General features: G+C 38.3%; 2 protein-coding genes across 7 annotated transcripts in view; one reads left to right on the forward strand and one right to left on the reverse strand.

The window, feature by feature from the left end:
* The window catches only part of APAF1 (apoptotic peptidase activating factor 1), a 40,641-nt gene extending 33,358 nt beyond the window's left edge, over nucleotides 1-7,283 (reverse strand). Inside the window, exons 1-6 of one of the 3 annotated variants that reach the window (XM_069773756.1) lie at nucleotides 7,119-7,283; nucleotides 6,494-6,601; nucleotides 5,392-5,533; nucleotides 4,928-5,117; nucleotides 3,456-3,653; nucleotides 2,399-2,582 (exon numbers count right to left, since the gene is read on the reverse strand). In XM_069773756.1, the coding sequence (XP_069629857.1) occupies nucleotides 2,399-2,582; nucleotides 3,456-3,653; nucleotides 4,928-5,117; nucleotides 5,392-5,529 (710 nt within the window). In that variant the 5' untranslated portion in view covers nucleotides 5,530-5,533; nucleotides 6,494-6,601; nucleotides 7,119-7,283. Of the gene's footprint in view, nucleotides 1-2,398; nucleotides 2,583-3,455; nucleotides 3,654-4,927; nucleotides 5,118-5,391; nucleotides 5,534-6,493; nucleotides 6,768-7,091 lie in introns of those variants that run through there. The other 2 variants (XM_069773755.1, XM_069773757.1) reach the window with 2 other exon arrangements.
* On the forward strand, nucleotides 7,088-15,807 carry IKBIP (IKBKB interacting protein). Of its 4 annotated transcripts, none has more exons than XM_069773759.1 (5): nucleotides 7,093-7,447; nucleotides 7,782-7,970; nucleotides 8,869-9,097; nucleotides 10,082-10,199; nucleotides 11,136-13,490. In XM_069773759.1, exons 3-5 carry the CDS (start codon nucleotides 8,904-8,906, stop codon nucleotides 11,964-11,966), a joined length of 1,143 nt encoding a protein of 380 aa, XP_069629860.1. In that variant the 5' UTR covers nucleotides 7,093-7,447; nucleotides 7,782-7,970; nucleotides 8,869-8,903; the 3' UTR covers nucleotides 11,967-13,490. The 4 variants fall into 4 exon arrangements, with proteins under 4 accessions (XP_069629861.1, XP_069629860.1, XP_069629859.1 ...); XM_069773758.1 differs by having other exon boundaries at nucleotides 7,093-7,387; XM_069773761.1 differs by lacking the exon at nucleotides 11,136-13,490 and adding an exon at nucleotides 14,747-15,807 and having other exon boundaries at nucleotides 7,111-7,387.
* Nucleotides 15,808-20,569: the final 4,762 nt, after the last annotated feature.

Genomic DNA, 20,569 nt, shown 5'->3' on the forward strand with positions numbered 1-20,569 from the left:
CCCAAGAAATGTAGTGGATTCACAATTTGAAATCTTTGACTAACACTTGATTCCCAAGACATATACTGGGCTGACTATTTGAAACCAGAAATAGCTGAAGTGACTTTTTGTCATCAAAGAGAATTCCAGTGCAGAGCAAGCTCCTCCACAAGCCGCAGAACTAGTGAAGCTTGGTTTCCAATACGCCTGCACCCTATGAACCTCACTCCCCAGTACATTCCCCCCTACCTCCTCCCATGCCCACTATGATTTCCCAGATAACCCATCATCAGCAAGGCTTTCAGTTTGTTCTTGCAACATTCTCACATATCTCTAACTGCGCAGGATGCAGCACAGGCTGTGGCCTGTTCCCAGCTCGTGTGTCCAAGCTAGCCAGTTAGCAAGACAACAAAATATGTTTCCCTTCAATTAATTCTGTATACGCCTTTTCACCACTGAAGGCACCTGCTTGGATTTCTCTTCTTTATGCAACTGTCAATTTTCATAAACTTACAGAATTTTCCAAGATACAAAGTTCCTACCTTTAGAGTCAACTCTGGCAATATGCTCCAAGTGTTTAGGATAGAGAAGGAGAAGGGAAAGGGTAAACAAGACTAAGATGAACAGTGTGATCACATTAACACGGTTTCTAAATGGTGAAATGCAGTCAGACTAGAAAAGTTTTATAATCAATTCTTGTCCCTTTTCCTTGAGGTGCAGTCATCCTCTGCAATACTCCTATCTAACATCTGTTACTTTATCTTGAAACAGATTAATGAACATTGCCAGGCCAACCGCATCCTACATGAGATACCTGACAGTCTATAAGGAAGACACTGCCACAGCTGGCATTGATATGCCCTTAAATAAAACCAAGTGCCTAATTGTTTCCAAAGCTGGCATTTTCTCTTTTCCCCTTAGTTTCCTCAGCATAAAGGCGCTCCTTTTACAAAACACAGTAAGTACATCTTAAATGAGTCACTTTGTGCACTACAAACAATATAGCACAGCATAGTATATCGACATTCTTAGGCTGTCATGTCACTTGGCTGTACAGTTGCTGCCAACTTCTGGAACAGTCCATGATACCATAGGGATACATCGTACAGGAAAGTAACACAGAGTTCTCCCTTCTACTCAGAAGAGACTGTGATGTTGTGCATCAATTAAACATCCAAATTCTTCTGTATTGAAGAGTTTTGTTTTGTTTGTTAATAAACAAAAAATAACAGGAATTGTGTCAATGGAGACAACGACTTAACATACTTCAGGGAAACCTGCACTTTCAGTTGAAAGTGTCTTGTTTGCACTTTTCATATAAGACTTCCACAAAAATGAAAGATTTCTCGTGGAGGACCTGGCAGTATTTTTCAAATTTTTTCTTTGGAAGAAAGATTATTTTTTTCCTGTACAAAAATGGCAATATTCTTCTAGTCTATGTCATCTATAAAGATCACAAGGTCGGAGTGTTATTCTTGGGATATCTCACCCAGGTGCAGCCTTGTTTAGTTTAGTACAGATTTTCCCAGAGAGTAATGAAATCCTCAACAAATAGCAAAATCTATTACCCACAGATGAAAAACAAAAAGTGCAGTGACTGAGACGCTGCTTGATTAAATCAAGTCACTTTTCCTGAAGTTTGAAAGCAACTTGTTTCTTGGCAATAATTGATCATATGAAAACCTGCTTTCACTTTGGTAACTCTAGACCAAACACTTTAAAAAGCCATCAGCTGTTCCAGAAAGGAAAAATTTTCTGGAACGATACACACCCTTTTACTGCTGTATGATCCTCACACATCAGTGAAGCACTCTACATACACAATGAGAACACTGAAAGTTAGAGCAATTCTTATTTCCAACTGTTTGTTCCCAACTTTCGTTATTAAACGACTAATAATTTTTCAAGCGAATGTGACTCCTGCACAGCTGGTTAACATATTTTGTTAGCAGAAGCCTTATTAGCCTACTAAATATATTCATACCCAGGACAAGCCTACGATGTATCCCTTAAGTTACTCCATTAAAAAAAAAAATCTCTAAACAGGAACAGTTATACTACGTATATTATACATCTGCCTCTAGCATCTGTTTACCTTTCAGCTTTTGTACACTTATCTGGACGTACTTATTCTTTTATCATATGTAAGGTAGTAATTTAGAAAATTTTAACAAGAACCTCTACACAAGAATTAAAATTCTAGAAGTATTGTTAGCTTCACCTTGAATAACTCTTCCTAATTATCTACAGTAAAACAGAAAAAGTGGAAGAGTTAGGAAGTTGGTTTAAAAAGAAAAAAAAAAAAAAACACAAACACACCAGAGACATGTAACCACAACACAGACACCTTAGACAATTAGACCAAAGTTACTTTGCAAAGTTTTCCATTAAAATAAGTGTTTCATTTTACTGACATCACCTGGGATATTTGCGTAGCATCAGCAAACGAAGACGATCTTTAGCCTCTTCAATGTTGAGTGGTGGCCTTTGTGAAAGAGTAGAGTCATGTTCTAATCTACTACAGAGATTCTGAAGTTTTATTAGGAGCCCTGCTTTGTCTTGTTTTCCAACAGAGATCCAGTGAACTCCTCCCGGAAAGTAATCTAACAAGAAAAGCAACATTAATCATGCTATACATTTAAAAGTGTAAATATTTAATAGCGGCTTACAATAGCAATCAATAACTCAATTTCAATTAAAATATAAAACTGTAAAGTCTATTGCAAGCCAGCCTTGCAACTCTACCACTAACACAGAAGGATGGTTCTACAAGACCACTACTTTTTATTTTTAAAGGAACAGGCTCTATAGGGCAAGTTCCCACAAAGAATTCACACTGCCACTGATGCTGTCGTCCCTCTTCTCTACATGCCTTCCTGCCTGTCCCTTAACAATCCCTTCTGCATCCACCTTCCTGCTAGTCTGACTTAGCATTTACTTTTTTAACCCTGTACTACTGCAGGAGTTCAGAGTTTGGGATGTGAAAATTATCCCAAAACAGTGAACAAGGCGACATCTAGAAGAGTCAGGTGTAGCAGAGGATGCCGTAGTCTCTATCCCTACATCATGTTTTCTACAGTCTGAGTCCCACTTTCTCCTCCAAGTGTCCTATGTAAAGGAAAAAAAAAAAAAAAAAAAAAAAATCATTAAATGTTTTAACTTATGATCTGCTTTAAACTAATGTGATACTAGTGTAATTAAGGATGCATCTACTCTCATAAACCAAAGCAAAATCCAAGGTGAAAAGCTATTCAGAATCTTTTCCCATAAATTAATAAAATACTTAGTGGTCCTAGAGCACTAAAGGGTTCTGAAAGCTGTAAGTTGCAAGCAAATATTTCAGAAGCACCTAAGGAATTCAGAAACCTAAATCCTAAATTACTTTCAAGATGACAAAGGATACTTTGCCATATATGTCCAGTATGTGTCTACCTGTAGTAATTTTTATAAAAATATAGATGTTTTTCTAAACGTACCTTCCAAGAGCTGATGATCCCTTAAAGCTTCTGCTGTTAAAACAGTCTTCCCACAACCTGCCATTCCATAAACTGTGACCCAGCCTGGATCACTTCCCAGGCAGCACAGTTTCTCTTTAATAGCATCTACCAGTTTTGGCCGAGTGACAAACACAACTGGTCTCTGTGGTACACCTCCTTCGCAGAGAACTGTCTTAACTAAGGTTAAAAACAAGAAACGTGAAAATAAAAAGTGACTTCTAAATGTGATGCCTCTTCAAAGCAAACGATTCCCTGCCCCAGATAACTGGTGGGCTCCCCTCCCACCTCATGTCCCATACAAATGCTCTAAAAACTACTGGACTCACAACACCAAATAGTGAAAAAATACTGCTTTTTAGAAATAAATTACTTAACAAGTAACTAGCCTCCCACCTACAATAGTGTTCCAGTTAATGGAATACCTATGAGGCAAGCTAGTTACAGCAATCCCTAGAAGTGAAAAATAATTAACAGCTCCAGTAGAAACAGTGGCAAAGACAGGAGCTCAACATTACTATGCCCAACTCTCAAGTCGCTTTCTCAGCCAGAAGTTACCACCCCATGGATGCAGCAGAAAAGAAAGCATGCTGTGTAAGGCTTTTACTTTGCAGTGAACAGCACAGCATTTTGGTCCAAGAAAGACTCCCTTTGATTCAAGCTAAGATAGCACGACTTGCAATAGAGCAAGTAAAGCATAGCAGGAAAGGAAACGTGCGCTTTATCTGTCCACTGCTGGCCACAAAGTGGCCATATGCAGTGCCATATAATACTAATAAGCTTTGGGAAATCTTACTCAGGTAATCAAAATTCCACATGTCTACAACACTTCTCAAAATGTAGAGTGCCAGTAAATATGGCAGTTAGTCATATGCAGTCAGAAGGTTCTTCCCATTAAAAACTACCAATTTATTTCATGTCAATCAAAGATGATACTGATGACAATGTAGGTAAAAGTTAGGAATTTATGTAGGGTAACTAAAAGATCTGGTGGAGAGAATCAAGCAACATAAGAACAAGATCAACTATTGGAATGTAGGCTGAGAGATTACAGATTACTCTTCAAGATAAAGGTCAGAATTTTGGAGGCTACAACTTTTTATGTTAGATTCAACTTCTTTAATATATACAAATAAAAGTCTTTCTTTCACATACAACAAAAATGTTACAATTTAGAGAAAACTGTGAGAGCTTCAGGTCTCCCATCTTTTAAAATAAACATTACTTAATATAAACATTTTCACGGTGACCTACAAAAGTCACAATTGTTGTAACTCTCCTGCCATATTAATTACGTGAAATACAAAGATACTGACTACTACACTACTAAAACAAGTGAATGCACCAAATACTCCTTTTTCATTGGAACAGGTATTATAGCCACTTAGAAAGGAATAAAAAAAAGGCAACTTGTCTTTACTTTCAAGCACAGGGATTGCTGTAGTTACACTGACCGTATGAAGTCATTCCATCCATTGAACTCTTTCCGTTACCAGAGGAGATGGCAGGGATGCCATCCTGAAGAAGCGCTGCAAGATCTCTGTACCCTTCGTGAAGTAGTGCATTATAAAAGGATCTATATGAATTATTATCTTTTGTAAGAATAATGTTTATTAGCATAGCTGCTCGCTCCTTCTGTGTATTCTAGAAAAAACATTAAGAGATGTTATACAGAACTGAGAGACCTTAGAAACCACCTAATCTATCACTCTGTCAATTATACACTGTTTATAGTTAGCCTTCAACTTGACCAAGCCCTTAACTCAACCTTATGAAGTGCAATAAAAACTGCATGCTAGGCATTCGCTGAAGAACTTGCTGAATCCAGGAATGAGATAGACTGAAATGACTATTATTAAAAAGGATGATAAAATATATGAGTTGACTAGGAAGATAAATAAGTGAGAGACAACTCTACCTGTTGTTTCACTTTCTCTTCCTCCTGTAACGTTAGTACTTCATCAGAAATCATACGATCCATAATGTAAGATGTCTTGATGTCTTTTTCCAATGCTTGGCGATTCATAAGTAAATAATTTCTACTCTTGACATCCATATTTCTTCAATGTGAAAAAGGGGGGGGGGGGGAATTCAAGTCAGAACCAGAACATTACTTCCAAGTACAATTTTGGTTTTAAAGTCAGAAAAAGGAGCAGAGCAGTTGCATTAATGGAAAATACAGTGAATCCTCAGGCAAGCTCATACTACAAACTGCAGAAAGCTAAACTATTTAGTTGGTTTTTCACTTTCTGTTATGATAAAGAGACTTTCATACCACTGTTCTATGAATTTAATTATACAGTTTATGACCTACTAGTCTAGCTTGGCTGGACAGTACAGTAGCATCAAGAAAACACTGGGGAAATCAAATATTCCCTTTCAACAGAGTAAAAAAAGGCATATATATAGTTAAGTTGTAATAGTTCATGAGCTACTGTGAATATGAATAGTATTCTTGAAGTATTGTTTAGATGCCATATGCTATTATGTTTAATAAAAACATGCAGCTGAGCATTATTATACTTAATCTGACTACAGTATTTCTCTGATTGCTCCACCTGGAGGCATATAAAGCAGGTAGAAAAAGAATTTCAATCTTTAACAATTAATTAGACTCACAGCAAAACTTCTGTGCTCATGTGAATGGAAGTTTTCATTAAAAAAGCAGATATTATACTGCTAATTCTGAAAAAAAGGGAAGAAAAAAAAACCTGAGTATTTTTCCACATTCCTCTGAACTTATGTTTATGAACACTTGCAGAACTAAAGAATCACAGTCTGTGCAAGCTTCTCATATACTAGGAACTTGCTAAACGTCTCTACGAAAAGGTCTCCTCCCCACCCACTACATCCCTCAAATTTTTTAAATCCTTGGATCATGTGACTGGGACAACAAGATGAGAAACAGGACTGGTCTCACAGCTGACAGCACTAGGCAGAACTACAACAGAAAATACAACCGAAGGCGATTGCAAGCTCCTCCACGGTGCAGCCACGCAGCTGCCTGCAGAAAAGCTCACCTTTTCCTTCAGTCCCTCCTTCAGGAGCAGGGTAGATGCAGAACAGCTGCCTCTGGATAACCCGATGGAGCGTTTCTTCCGCCGCACTGACAGAATTTCCTATTTTCGCTGAAAATTATGCGGTTAGAAAGTCTTCCGCCCTACCCTTACCCCACCACACCGCTTCGGGAAGGGGACGTGAAAGCTCCCCAGTCGAAAAACGCCCAGGTTATACAAAAATAATAATAATAATCAGTCCACACGTGAAGCAAATACCAAAAGAAAGCACCCCACAACCACACAAAACAAAGGGTTACCTCACACCCAGGCAACGCCTCACCGGAGCCGCCGTTACCAGCCGCGGGGCGAACGAAACAGAAACCGGAGCGCTCAAAAAGCCGCCCGCCTCACACCCCCAGCCCCGCCGGGCCGGGGGGGGGGTCTCTCCCCGGCCACCTCCCCTAAGGCAGGGGCAGGGGCGGGGGGACAAGCCGCCTCCACAGCGGGCGGCTCCGGCGCCGTGAGCTGGAGTCAGCCTCGGGGCGGGCTGCGGTGAAACCGAAACCTTCCAGGCAACGGCCCGTCCCGCCTTCCCTCCCTCTCCCCCGCCGCCGCTCACCGGGCGGGCAACAAGTTCCCGCCTCACCCTGAGAGGAAAGCCGTTACCCCGCACCGGGAGGGGGGGAACAACCCGCACCGCGAACGCTTCCTCCTTCCGGGCCCGGCGGGTAGGATGAAGGGCCGAGCCGGCCCAGCCCGCTTCCCTCCCCGGCAATAACCCGGCCCCCTTCACGGAACAAAGCCCCGTTCACCCCGCGCCGGCGCAGAGCCGCGGAGACTCGGCGTAGCGGGAGCCAGTCTTCGGCGGGGGAGGGCGGCCGTGCGCGCCTGACGTGGCTCCCGCCGCGGTCTGAGGTAACGGCGGGGGACGACGGCCCGCCCGCCCTCGGCTGAGGCGGGAGGAAGGCGTCGAGGGTACGGAGAGGGGGTGCCCGGCCGCTGAGGGAAAGGCGACCCGAAGCGCTGAGGGAGGAAGGGTGTCGCCGGGGCTGGACGGCGTCTCTGCGGGCTCCTGGGCTGGGGGGGGGGGGGGTCTCCCTGAGGGCGGAAGGGGCAGCCGGTGGCTTTCGGTGGCCCGGGGGGGGGCGGCGGGGAGGGTCGCTGTGAGGAGAGGGGCTCGTCCGCCTCAGCCCCGCGCTCCGAAGTTGTCCTGTAAAGCCGCGTTGTTGTCCCTGCACCCAACCATTTCCCGAACTACCCTTCAGGTCTCTTCGTTTTAACTTCGTAATGCGTGTTCTCAATCCCAAAGGTGTTTTAAAAGCTACAAAGTAGCGTTTTTGCTGGGTTTTGGGGGAGCCAGAGGTGGTTTTTCCCTACATACCTCAAGCTCAGAGCACGCTTCCCAGTACTGCGACTCAAAACATCTCTAAGCTTCACGCTCTTGTGACAGATTCGGGTTTTAAACAAAACAACGCCCTTTACGCATGTATGAGACTATGTAAGTATCTCTAATATTTAAATATTTATATATTGACATGTGGCTAAGCGGCAATACTGCAGAATGATCCGGAAGGAAGCACAACATTTTCGTCTCAACTTGCGCTAAACCAAACCCACCAAGGATCTAGTCTATTTTGAGCAGTGTGGTGGAAGATTTTAGGCTTAAAAATTCCACTCTGCGCTTCCACTCGGTTGGTTAGAATGTGAGCTTTTGCGTTCTTCGAAACTGGAGATTCATATTGCCTGAATCTATGCGGACCTCAACTTTAGCAAAGAGGAAATTATGACTTTTATCTGGATGCATATTTCATTAATATTCTGTATTTTTCTATTAATGGCTATTAACTGGTGTCCGTGGTTTTACAGATGACATGAAATCATTGCAACAGAACTATTTCTAAATTAAAGCTTGATTTACCATCTCTTTTTTTAAAAATGAGAAGATTCATTTTCCCCTTTAATGTGGAGTAGGTAACTTTTTTTCTAGATCTACAAGTAAAACAGGAGGACAGTGAAACTGCTGATGAAAGTGTGACAGTAATCAACTATAAAAAGAAATACCATGCTTTCAGTCCTTGTGATTTTAAACATATCTTCAAGATGGCTTATTGCACAACAGATGAAATATTTCTGGAAAGGTGAAATTAGGTAAAGTTTCAAAAGTCAGTTCAGTTTGAGAAATCATGAAAGCAGTGCTCTGTGGTATAGAAAACAAATTTTCACCAAAGTCTTATGAAAGTATTATGAGACTTTACATAAGTTCACATAACTAGAAAACATAGTAAGTGCTGAAGGAAACATTTTTGGGGGTGTATTTGTGTAACTAAAGGGCAAGAGATTATATTTGAAGATACTTAAAAGTAACTAGTCCTTTTTGGTTTTGGTTTTTTTCCTAGCTCTCTCTTTTGTTTCTGCTTTTTAAAAACACACGATGTCTGAAGTTAAGCAGAGAAAAAAAGGTATTTCTTCATCCAAGACCAATGACGGCTCACAAAAGGTTGAGAAGCACAGTAATTGTGGGAAGCTGGCAAGTCCCAGGACCAGCAATAATCGGAGTTCCTTTGGGATGGATTCACGGACAAGCTTGAGCATAATTTCCCTTGCTTTTTGCCTGGTGCTGACCTGGTAGGTAACCCTTTAAAGTGGATTTTAATATTTTCTTTTGTATTGCATACTGTATTCAGCCACAGGCAATATGATTAGTTACATTTGAATATAGTGTTTGGGTTAAGTGACCGTAGAAACTTTTTAAATCTAGAACAATCAAGGAGAGAATAGCAGTATTCACAAGCGTGGGAACGTTGGTATGCAGTGAGGGATTATAGAAGCTTGATCTGTTCTATCATGTTGAAAGTTTAAAAGGTGTGTTCCTCACGAATTGTAAATACCTGCTTTGGAGACTACATCTAACTGTGAAGAGCAACTTAATCTCACAATAAGTACAACAAGGCTCATTTGGCTGGTAATAAATAATTCAACAGTAGAAGTGGAGTTTTCTGTAAATAACTTGCTCAGCAGCATGGTAAATTGTTCATCAGGTGGAGTCTTCAAGTAGAGGCCAAATATCTTTGTAAAAGATGTTTTGGAGTATCTTGGCAGCATCAGTACCTTAGTTCCATCAGAAACTGAGCTTCATGCAGAAATGAGATGATGAAATTGTCAGAACTCTAGTGCAAGAAATTAGTCCAAAATCTTATAGTCTAGACATCAATCTGAAAATTAAGATAAAATTTGTTCTTAATTAACATCACCCAGATTTTATTATCTAAATCTTTGAGAAACAGAACGACATAGTCGAATAAAATTAGTGATGCTTCTGCTTACTGTTTTGTGTATATCTGTTTAAGTCTGGTTTGCATTTATCTATCATCTATCTATAGCTAGCATTTCAGCTTTTATTGCCTAACTTAATCTGTATGGAATATTGCAGATCTTTTGAAACTTCTTATTGCTATTCAATATATTAATAAATATCAATTTATGAAAGCACAAGTGTTTTAAATAAACTATTTTTCTAGATAAACAGATTGCTGTGAATCAGGTCCTGGAACACCTAATATATGCTAATTATCTAGTTGTGTTTACTGTTTATTTACTTGCAATTTGCAGGTTCCTATTTCAGCAGTCAGGTCAATTTGCTGATATGGAAAAAAAGTACAATTTCTTACAGCAAGAAGCTGAAAAATTCCTGGATGTGGAAAATAAAGTTAACTTAATTTCTGAAAAGGTAATCATCAACATCTTAATTGGATAATCTCTGGTGAACATTTGCTGTTGTTTTACTTTGTTGTCATTTAGTTAAATTTAATTGACTGTTTTAAAATACATTTTCATAATGTGTTGTACTGTCTCTGAATAGGCCTTTGGGGAATATTTCATGTGACTAAACATGTCAATCCACACCATTGTTCAAGTATGTGAATATAGCGGTTGTATCTCAGTATTATTTTTTAGACACTAAACTATTTTTAAAAAGTACATTTGTGCACATACTTCATTCTACCAGTACTGTTCTGTGTAGAATTCTAATAGACACTGATTTGAAGAAAATTTACAGGCATTTTTATGTAGTAGACCTGTTCGAATAATATGAAGACATAATGCAGTGATAGTAATATTTTTTCGTTGCTATTTTATTTTCTTATCTGCGTGTGACATTATCAAGCAGAAAACTTGGGCTGGCTGCTGAATTATCCCTTCTATCTTACAGATGGTGATGGGGGTACAGCATGGCTTAGGCAGTGATGTTGTTTTAGCACTGATCTCATAATGATGTCATTTATACATGATGTAATTAGGGTATTTATATACTACAGTCCAGATTGCAAAATGTTGCATGGGATTTACATAGTGTGATACATTTTACAAAAAAAAAAAAAACCAAAAACAACAAACCACCATGGAAAATGAGGGATTGACAATAAAGAAAATGGCATGCGTTCTATAGAAATTCAACAACAAACATACCCTTTTCTGTGACTTCTTCATGCTAGGTTAATCAAGAATATTTTAAAGATGAAATGTGAAAACAAATCATATAGGAGCTTTGTAACAAGTGAAGTGGCTTCTAAGGGACTTTATTCTCTGTTAAATAAAAGCAAATGGTTTTCTAGTTTTACTTCCATTAAGCAGACATGGACATTGTTTTGTGTTATAAATGCAGCTTGAGTCTTCTGAAAGTATCCTACGAGAAGCTGCCTCATCCATCTCTGTGATGACTGAGTTTGAACAGGAAATACCTTCTCTTCATAACATCATAAATGATATTCAGAACAATGAACAGACTCTCTCTATAAAGATGCAGAATATTAATGAGAAGTTCCAAAATGTTACAAATTCCTGGAGAAGAAGCTTGGATGAAATGAACACAAACACTGGTGGTTTAAAATCTGAGGCAAAGTTTGTACATGCAGAAGTTACTTCCCAAATTAATGAAGTTGAACAAAGAATTAAATCCCTTTCAGAAAGAGTAAGAGATTTGGAAGACAGTACAGCCAGAAATATTAAAACATTAAAAAGGCAAGAAGATGATGAATTCTCTGGAGTTGAACAAAAGTTGGACTTGCATGCAAAGGCAGTTGAAAAACTAGAAGAAGAACAGAATAGTCTGGTAGCCAAGGACACAGACATGAATCAGAAACTTGCAAACTATGAACCTAAAATTGAGGAGTGCAAGACCCGTTTGCCAACAATTGAAAACGCTATTCACTCTATTCTTAGATTATCAAGTGAATTGCTAAGTATGGAGAAAAAGATAGAGGACTTGACAACACAGCTATATACTGTGGAAAAGGATATGTTGAAAACTGTTTCTGATACAATGGCAATGCAAAAGGTTCTTGAAGGCTTACAGTACAATGACAGCATATTGAAAGTACACAATGAAGTAGTGGTTTTAAAAGAAGTACTGCATGACATAAAAGTACCTTCAAAAGCAAAAGAAATCACTTTAGAAAGCTATAACTTTGAAATTGACCAGAATGGGGATAACTAAATTTGGACTTGGGGCTTTCACTGATGAAAGAGCACTTTAATTTATTATACATAATGTGACTCCAACATAAGTTAAGGATAGCTGAAATATTCTCATTAATTTAAATAGACATTGGATCAGACTGAAAGGCAAACTTATAATAAAGAGGTTAGAGAGCAAGAAGTACTGTGTAAGGAGGAAAGGAATACTTTCTTAAATTAAGGATTATTTTCAGCTTATTTATTAAAAGTTCATTTTTTTATTAAAAAGGAATTTGAAGCAAAGTATTTAGATTTAAAAAAAAAAGTCAAAACCAGAGACATCAGATGACAATTTATATTTAGTTTTCACTACTTATTTTTTTTATATTGTTACTCATCGTATTATATTCCATGGACTTGTAACACAATGAAGTTCTTATCTCTAGGCAGATATACATGTACCTCGCTTTTAATGTATTATATACCATAATGTTTTTGTGCTTGCAGTACAGGCTTCTCAATGTCAGAGGTAGTACTGGGATCTATGTATTTTATTATGTGCAAGAAAGCACCAAGTACATTTTAACAGCTGAAGCTGAGATACAACAACATTACAGAAAACGCTAGTGAAGTACCCCTTACTGAGAGCCTTCTCTTGTGCTGGTATTTATAAGCAGGGGCTTACATAGCAGCTGGTGTTATCTTTTATTTTTTTGACCCCATGCAAATAGCCCCCTTAGACCTCATTTCCAGCCTTCTCAAACTTCCTAAAATCATGGGTGTAGTTTTGTTCTGCCATTGAAATTGCTGGACTACCTGTAGACTGAAGTTCTTATTAACAGATATTCCCGCTAGATTCTTCTTCTATCATTTAATTTGCAAGTTTGGTGTGATCAGTCACTGTATTAGTCTGGGGTTTGGGTTTTTTTGGTTTTATTTGTTTTGGTGCTGTTAGAAACAAGTTTTAACCTTTTCTTCTATAGAATGTTCTCTGCTAGGCATTACATGACAGGTCTGGTATTGCTTTGCATTTCAAAGGGGAAAAAAAAACCAACTTTATAGTGTCATGGACATTGTTTCCAAAAGTTTGGTGAACCAAGAGCTGCAAAAGCAATTAATGACAGCGATGGAGTTATGTACTTGAGGGCAGGGAATATCTAATTTATCCTGAGATCTAATAGATCTGTTTACACAGGATGTAGTCCTACCTAATAGGCCTGATTGCTGTTCATTGAAATTTGGATCTCAGGACCACCATAAATTTGTGTCTACAGACTTAACATCTTGATAATTTCTTATTTCTGAACTCAGGAAAGCAGATTTTTTAGTAGGCAGTATGAACCCACAACATTTATGACTTAATCAGGCTTGAGTTATATTATCCTGGTTTTGTACATTCACTTACCTAGAACTCTGCTGAAGTCTTCACTAAACAGTTAATGCTTGCCCAGTCAAGAGACTTTTAAACCAGCATTTCTCAATGTTATGAAGTCTATCAGTTTCATATGTTTATTATGTATAGATTTCTGTTTATTAATATTCAATAAAAATATGATGTAATGGATTGTCCTGGTACATAATCTATTTCAAAATAAATTGCTCTTCCAGAAAGGGTACAGAATAAATACTTCAGTGTTCCATTAAGAAATACTATTCTGTACAGAAGTGGTTTTTAAATACCTTTCAGAAGTGTGTTCCAGGGTGTTTCTACTTCATATATTTTTGGGGAAGGGTGGCTAAATTACCAGTGGTATGCTCCCTAATTTAATGTCTTTCATCAACCTCAACCCTATTGAAAGCCAAATGTACATGAGATCTAACAGGAAATTCTCATCCTTAGAAGGCATTAACCAGGAAACCACCACAACTCCCCACAACCTAAATTTTGGTATTTTGTTTTTAAGCAAACAGTTCTGTGCTAGCAAGGACTGACCAACGCTATCAAAAAGTTAAAAATACTTGTTTCTTTGGTGATATTTTTACTACTAGTGTCAAGAAAAGGATTAGTATGAAACTAATTATAGCCTCTTAGAATGTGTTTTACCTGCCCATTTGGTGTTTTTTTTTCTCTCCACGTTCTACACTGACTTATTTGGGATTGAACAGGATAGCATCACTCAGGTATTTTCCTTTCTTCCTCTCAAATTTGAAAACCAAGAACCAATTGTTAAAAAAACAGAAAAAGTGAACTAGCAAATTCAGCCAAAAATCCAACAGTAGCTTGAGTGCTTCCTCAGTAATGCAGCTTTTATGGAGGTAGGCTGTTTAAATAGCCACCAAAATACTTCACAGGAAAAACATTAAACAAAAGGGAAGCATGCCTAATTCCTTTGGCTTTTTCTTTTGTGAACAACACGTTCAAAATACATATTATGATTACCAAAATAAAATGGTCCATGATTTTTGGATAAGAGAATTTTAAAGTAGGCATCTTTCTAAAACATTTCTGAATATCTTTCTACATGTGTGTTTCTTGCTCACACAAATTATAGGCTTCATACAAAAATTTCTGTAAATCAGAAGAAGATTGCATTTGATGACTTGTGTTTTCAGAGGTCATGCTGGAAAGTTGTATAGCACCTTCCTGTAATTTTTGTTGTAATAGAAAAAGTAGTAACACTGGAATTTGTTACGTATACTGAAAAGAAAAAAAAGTTCGTTTTCGTGTGTGTTGCAACAGAAGTTTACTTCCTAAAGACAGGATTTGCACTCAATTTTAATATCAGAATAGTGAGATATTTCATTAGACTATAGCTTTAGTTTTGATGCAAGTTGTTAAGCTAGAAATCTTGTCAAATATTTTTCTTTGTATCCCTGTAGTGTGAAAAGACGTGGAACTTAATGGACCATCTGGAAGACCTTCAAATAATTTCTCACATTAAACATCTGCAGGAAGATATTTATACAATGAAAACACAGTCTAGCAGCATAATTAAAAAACAAGAAGAATTGCAGAAGAATTTAACAACTCTTTCTCATGCACTGTCAAGTGCTGAACAGAATGCAGCTTCTGTAGCAAAAAACATAACTTTGATGATTGTGACAGTAAAAACTGACATAAGGCGCATTTCAGGCCTAGTCTCAGATATGACTGCATTGACAGATTCTTTGCAAACACTAGAAGATAAAGTAGAAAAAGGTGAAAAGAAGACAGTAAAAAATATAGGTGACCTGCTTACCAGTAGTATTGAACGAAGTACAAAACTACAGAGCTTGGCATCCAGTAATGCAAGGAAAATTGAGGAAATTAAGACAGCATTATCTGAGTTAAGGAGTGATTTTAACAAGCATTCGGATAGACTTTTGAATCTTGAAGGTGACAGAGCAAAAGTTCTGAAGACGGTAACATTTGCAAATGATTTAAAACCCAAGATGTACAAGCTTAAAAAGGATTTTGCCATCTTGGAGCCATTAATAAATGACCTAACACTGAGAATAGGAAGATTAGTGGAGGATGTATTACGACGGGAGAAGGAAATTGCTTTACTGAATGAGAAATTGGCCAATCTAACAAGAGTTCAAACTGAGATCAAAGATACGAAAGATGAAATTACCAAGATTTCAGACATGAATTGATCGCTGTGAAATGCCACTGCCTAAAGAACAGTAGTGTTTGAGGAGTGTTAACTCCATCAGGTGTAGTACTGAGAAGAAAGACAGTATTTAAAGGCTTCATTTAGAAGCACACCAAAACTTAACTAGAGATTTGTCCTCTTCCTTTGAAAAGGACAGAAAAAAAAGTCACACTGATTTCAAGGGACAAACTATAAAGTGAATAAAAACCACGTCTCTGTGCATGTATTTGTCTTTCTGAAGGATGACAGGTGCTATATTTAATAAATTGCTTGTTTTGTACAATAAAACAGCGTTAAAGCATAAAATGTTGTTCTTGCCTTTAGTTTGCTTTCATGAAGAAAGCAGGACCTAAGACTGACAGAGCTTCAGCTTTCCTTTCCTGCTCCAATGGAAGGAATAAAATTGTGGTTTCCAGATGGAGTTAAACAAGAGTTAGTCAAACTGCAGTACCGATTTAATATTTATCTCAATATATTCACTCTATGATTTTTGTAAAGTGTAGCACTTTCCCTTTTCTTTTAAATAAACAATCTTTAAAGAGGCAAATGCAGTGAAGCAAGCATTGCCCAGAAATATTGCTGATGCCTTGCAAAAAGTCTGTCACACACTTAGATGGAATAATTTGTTTAAGTTTTTGTGTGAGGCTTTGTAATTGTAAATCACAATTACTGTGCAGCATTGTTAACTCTTTAAAACACAGAACTCTATTTGGGGACAGTGCTTTGAAAGACCTACTAACCCCCCGATGGCTTTCTCCCAGTGTCACAGTATGTGTTCAGGAATCCTAACAGTGTTACTCATTCTTTGTTTCTCAGCCTGTAAAATACTACAGGGAGCAGCAGAATTGGCAAAGAGAAGCTACTCGGGTCCCGAAAGGTTAGACTGATAAGAGCCACTGGCAGTATTTCTGTGGTGAAGAGCAAGAGTTTAAGAGATCTGAGACATTGGAAAATGCAGTAGACTGAAGTAACAAGATAATGGAAATGGGTTTAGCAGAGGAAAGGGGGAAAAGTGCATTAAATAGGAATAAAAATTACCCTAAAAAGCAATTAGGAGAGATACAGCAATTCAGAAAATCTCTATAAATGAAATTACATCGAGAAGTATAAGCATACAGTAAGGCCTTTATAACTTCTCAATTGTTTCATTGGTCATACCTGAACACCTCGCAGCTACCAGACTCTTGATTGTACAGAAGAGAGAACCATTCCTCTGCCTCACTGTTCTCCTCCTCATTCCGCATTCCATCTCTTTCCATGTTGCTGGTCTTCCGTACCTTCCTTGCTTCGTTGTCCTCAGTCAACCTTAAATGCTTTGTTTCATCAAGTTTTCCTCCTTCTGGTATAGGTCCATTCCTACCTCCCAATTTTCTTTTACCCCTTTCCAGTCCACCTGACAGACCGCAAGGATAAACCTGTCAAAAGACAAGTTTTCCTAGAAAGCACCCACAGATACTATTTACCAACCAGCATCCCTTTGCTCTTTCATGTAATTCTTAAGCAAGCCCCTGGAAATAACCAAGTGGCATTTGAAGGAGACAGAAAATTAAAGAACATCCAGAATGATCAGCCATGCTAAAGCATGCTTTGTGTATCAAACCTGAAAAAAAAATAAATATATATATATATACACACACACACACGCACATACAAACACCATAAGGGTTTGGGGTTTACATAATAATTATATCTCATTTGTACATTAAAGCCTGATATTCACTGAATCCACCAACCCTGGGGTTTTTTGTGTGTGTACAAACTCACGTTAGTCCTGTCAAGGAGAGCACTTGGCACAACAGACATGTCTACCAGAAGAACATTGATACAGCGGTGTGAGGAATCTATCCTGAGTGTCTTTCACTATGGCCCATACGATGCAGTTAACAGTTACCAGTAGATTAACTGCACCACGGGCTATAGTAATTTTATTTATTCTGTTTTCAACTTCATGAATAAATCATTTGTGGTCAGTAGCCAGTAAAAATCTGGGGAGGCGGAACTGGAGAACCAGAAGAGCTCTATCTACGTGAGTGAAAAGAAATGGAAAACATGCTCCAGCTGCGCAGTTAATCAGAGAAGTCTTAACAGCAAAGAAGTCTTTCTGGATGAAAAGAGCACACTCTCTCTTTGGAACAGTAACAGAAAATAAGCCAGGGTAAACAACTGTCGGTTTCACTTTCAACCCCCAAATGAATAACCTCCAAATCTTACAACACATCTACCAGTGAAAAGCCAAGTATACAGTCCTGTTCATGGTCTCTGTGGGAAGTTAAGTATGCAAAAAATCTTACAGAACCATTAATTTCACTTTATCTCTAGATGTATGCAGACCACCTGCCCTTCCTTCCCAGGAAGTGCAGGTCCAAAGCATTATGATCCTTTCAGAAACTTTGTTGCTACAAGCAAGAGAGAAAAAGTTTAAGTCACAGAGGTAAAGTTTACTGGAAAAAAAAAATATCTGGATCTTAAGTTTACGCACCCACTGTACTGTCCTCAGAAGTAAGGCGAGTCGTCAGTGATTCCCCCATAACCTGCACAGGTATTACGAATCTTCATTTGCCCTTCAAGCACACACCTCCACTGTACTAAAAAATTAAATGAAAGTTTGAGAATAGCTTTGTAATTACACCAGTCTAAGGTCAGAGGCAAAGCTCTTTCTATAGTGGAAAAGATGAGGCAGAGGGTGAGGTATTTTTCCATAAATTTGAAGCAGACTACTAACCTCGCCTCCTTGGTCCAGTACTGTCAGTGTCGGTGAAGGTATCAGCTCAGTAAACTACAACACCTTATTTAGTTCATTTCTAGGGGCACTCAACAATGCTCTCTGCAATTTTATTCAGTGATTGAGAGATTCGGGTAATAAAGAAAATCACAGCTATGCTACTTAAAACATATCATCCCATGCAGCCCAACCTGCAGTAATCCTCACGACATCTTTGCTTTTAACTTAGTATGCAAGTACAGAACTGGCTAATTATATTCTAGTTAGCAACTCACAGGGGAAAAACAAACAAATGAACCAGCAACAGCATTAAGTGATTAATGCTGAAAAGTGACATGAGCAAAGTAATCCCAACACATTAAAATCTACTTTTAGACCCCAGAACATCAGCTCAGGGAAGAAGTTTCTGCAAGCGATATCCTCCTCCCACATCACTCGGAGTTACAAAAATTGTATTCTGTAACAAGGCCATGTAGCTACTAAGCTCAGCTATCCAAAGTACTCATATTTGCTACAAAAAAGCAGGATGTTTATTGTTTTCACTGTGAACTACATCATTTCTATGTAGAAATGTAAATTAATTACAACTATTTGTATTATTACAGCCCATTTTAAAATGATATGCAACAAACATTTCAGCAAGTATCAGCACATTTGATCTGTAGTACAACCTGATACACAGGGTGTGAATGGAGTTGTTATTCCAAATTTATATAGACAGTATGCTTTAAACCAGAAAGCAGATCTCAGCTCCAGTAATAGCAAGAAAGGAAGTTCTCTCCTTCATAAAACAATACACACAAGCAGCATATACATAATCCATGTTTTACAAAGCACTTTGGGGTTTAGTGACTGGTCTAGAGTTAGGACCTAAGTTGAAAACCATGTGCTCCTTTTCGGTACAGGACTTTCCTTGCAATGAAAGCACAAGTCCATCAAAAGCACCACTGCCCCCCTGCCCCACCTTCTCGACTTCTGGAAAATGTACTATACATTATGCTATAAAGCATTTATCAGTGACAAAGTCGACCTTTTAAATGCATTTTAATACTACAGTTTTCCCACTGAAGTTTATTTAAAATATTAGCGGGTGACCCTTTAAGCAATGGCATTTTATACATTAAACCCCTTCGTCTCAAGCATCTAAACAAGTCTATGACTGAATGTCAATGAAGTCAGCAGCTGCAAGGCAATTCTCTCGAGTTTTCCACTGAAACACAACACTAGAAGTATCACTAAGTATATCTTCCCTTTCTCAGTTACAGAAGAAAAGGGGAACAGCTAGCTGCCCTTGTAGTCTTATCTCAGATTTACTGTGATAAAATTATCTGAGCATCTTTAAAAAGGTAAGTTTCAGGTCTCCCCGTAAACAATGAGAAAATAGATTTAAGACTCTCTTATTAGTGCACATATTTACAACGGCTGCACAGAGGTGACCCAATTCTAGAGAAAAATTCCACGATTTTGCTCCACACACAGAATGACAAGAAACAGCCTTGAGGAAATTTAGCTTATCATCGGATTACTTGACAATCAGACTACCTCCCTGCACAAGCCAAGTTTGTCTCGCTCTTCTGCCAGCCTTAAAATTTGCTTCATTTTTCCAGTATTAGAAGGAACTTGAGATATTTTCCAGCAAAGAAAAGTCTAATGAGTTAAAACATGCCTTTGAAGAAACGACGATATTCAGCACACAAGAGTGATACTGTTTTTCTAACAAATTGAACCACATAAAAAAGTTAACTTCAAAAACTGATTTAACCTCAGTGGTCTTGAAACAAGATGAAGTCATAGTTAATGCTGTTCTCCAAGGAAGCTTTTAGGAGCATTTAATGATTTGTTAAATAATTTCAAAGCCTCCTACTCACAATGGGGCAACAAGATGTATGCACTTATATCATGAAATATATTTAATTCAACACCAAACTACCTCTACGAATGTTTCATTTAGACTTACAGAATTTGACTTTGCTGTATAATGCAGTTAGATACCAACCACTCTAAGAACGTGTTTACTGTCATGGTAACAGGGAAATAGAGCAGTTTTAGATTTTACTCCTAATTTTGAAAGGCAGCAATTCAAAATAAGGCTCAGCTTGCTTGTTTAGCATAACCATCCAAAACCTTGGAAGCTGGAAGGTTTTCCCAGGGGGTGAGAAGCTCAATGTTACCTAAAATTGTAGCAGGAACATCAGACTCCAGCAAGATGCAGCAGTCAGTATAGTTATGCTACTCCAACGACGCCTGCTTTAATTGTTCTTTTAACTCCAAGGGACACAAGGAAAGAGGAAGTAGCCGTACAACATACGTGAATGCCAAGCTAAATTCAATATCATCAGCTCACAT

Source organism: Haliaeetus albicilla, chromosome 28 (genome assembly GCF_947461875.1).
Source record: "Haliaeetus albicilla chromosome 28, bHalAlb1.1, whole genome shotgun sequence".
Classification (NCBI taxonomy): domain Eukaryota; kingdom Metazoa; phylum Chordata; class Aves; order Accipitriformes; family Accipitridae; genus Haliaeetus; species Haliaeetus albicilla.

Excerpts from the sequence above, each read along its gene's own strand:
- IKBIP (XM_069773760.1), top strand. The coding sequence starts at position 8,904 with ATGTCTGAAGTTAAGCAGAGAAAAAAAGGTATTTCTTCATCCAAGACC. Across the intron at positions 9,098-10,081 it reads TTTTGCCTGGTGCTGACCTG|GTTCCTATTTCAGCAGTCAG; the intron begins GTAGGTAACCCT and ends TGCAATTTGCAG. Across the intron at positions 10,200-11,135 it reads TTAACTTAATTTCTGAAAAG|CTTGAGTCTTCTGAAAGTAT; the intron begins GTAATCATCAAC and ends TTATAAATGCAG.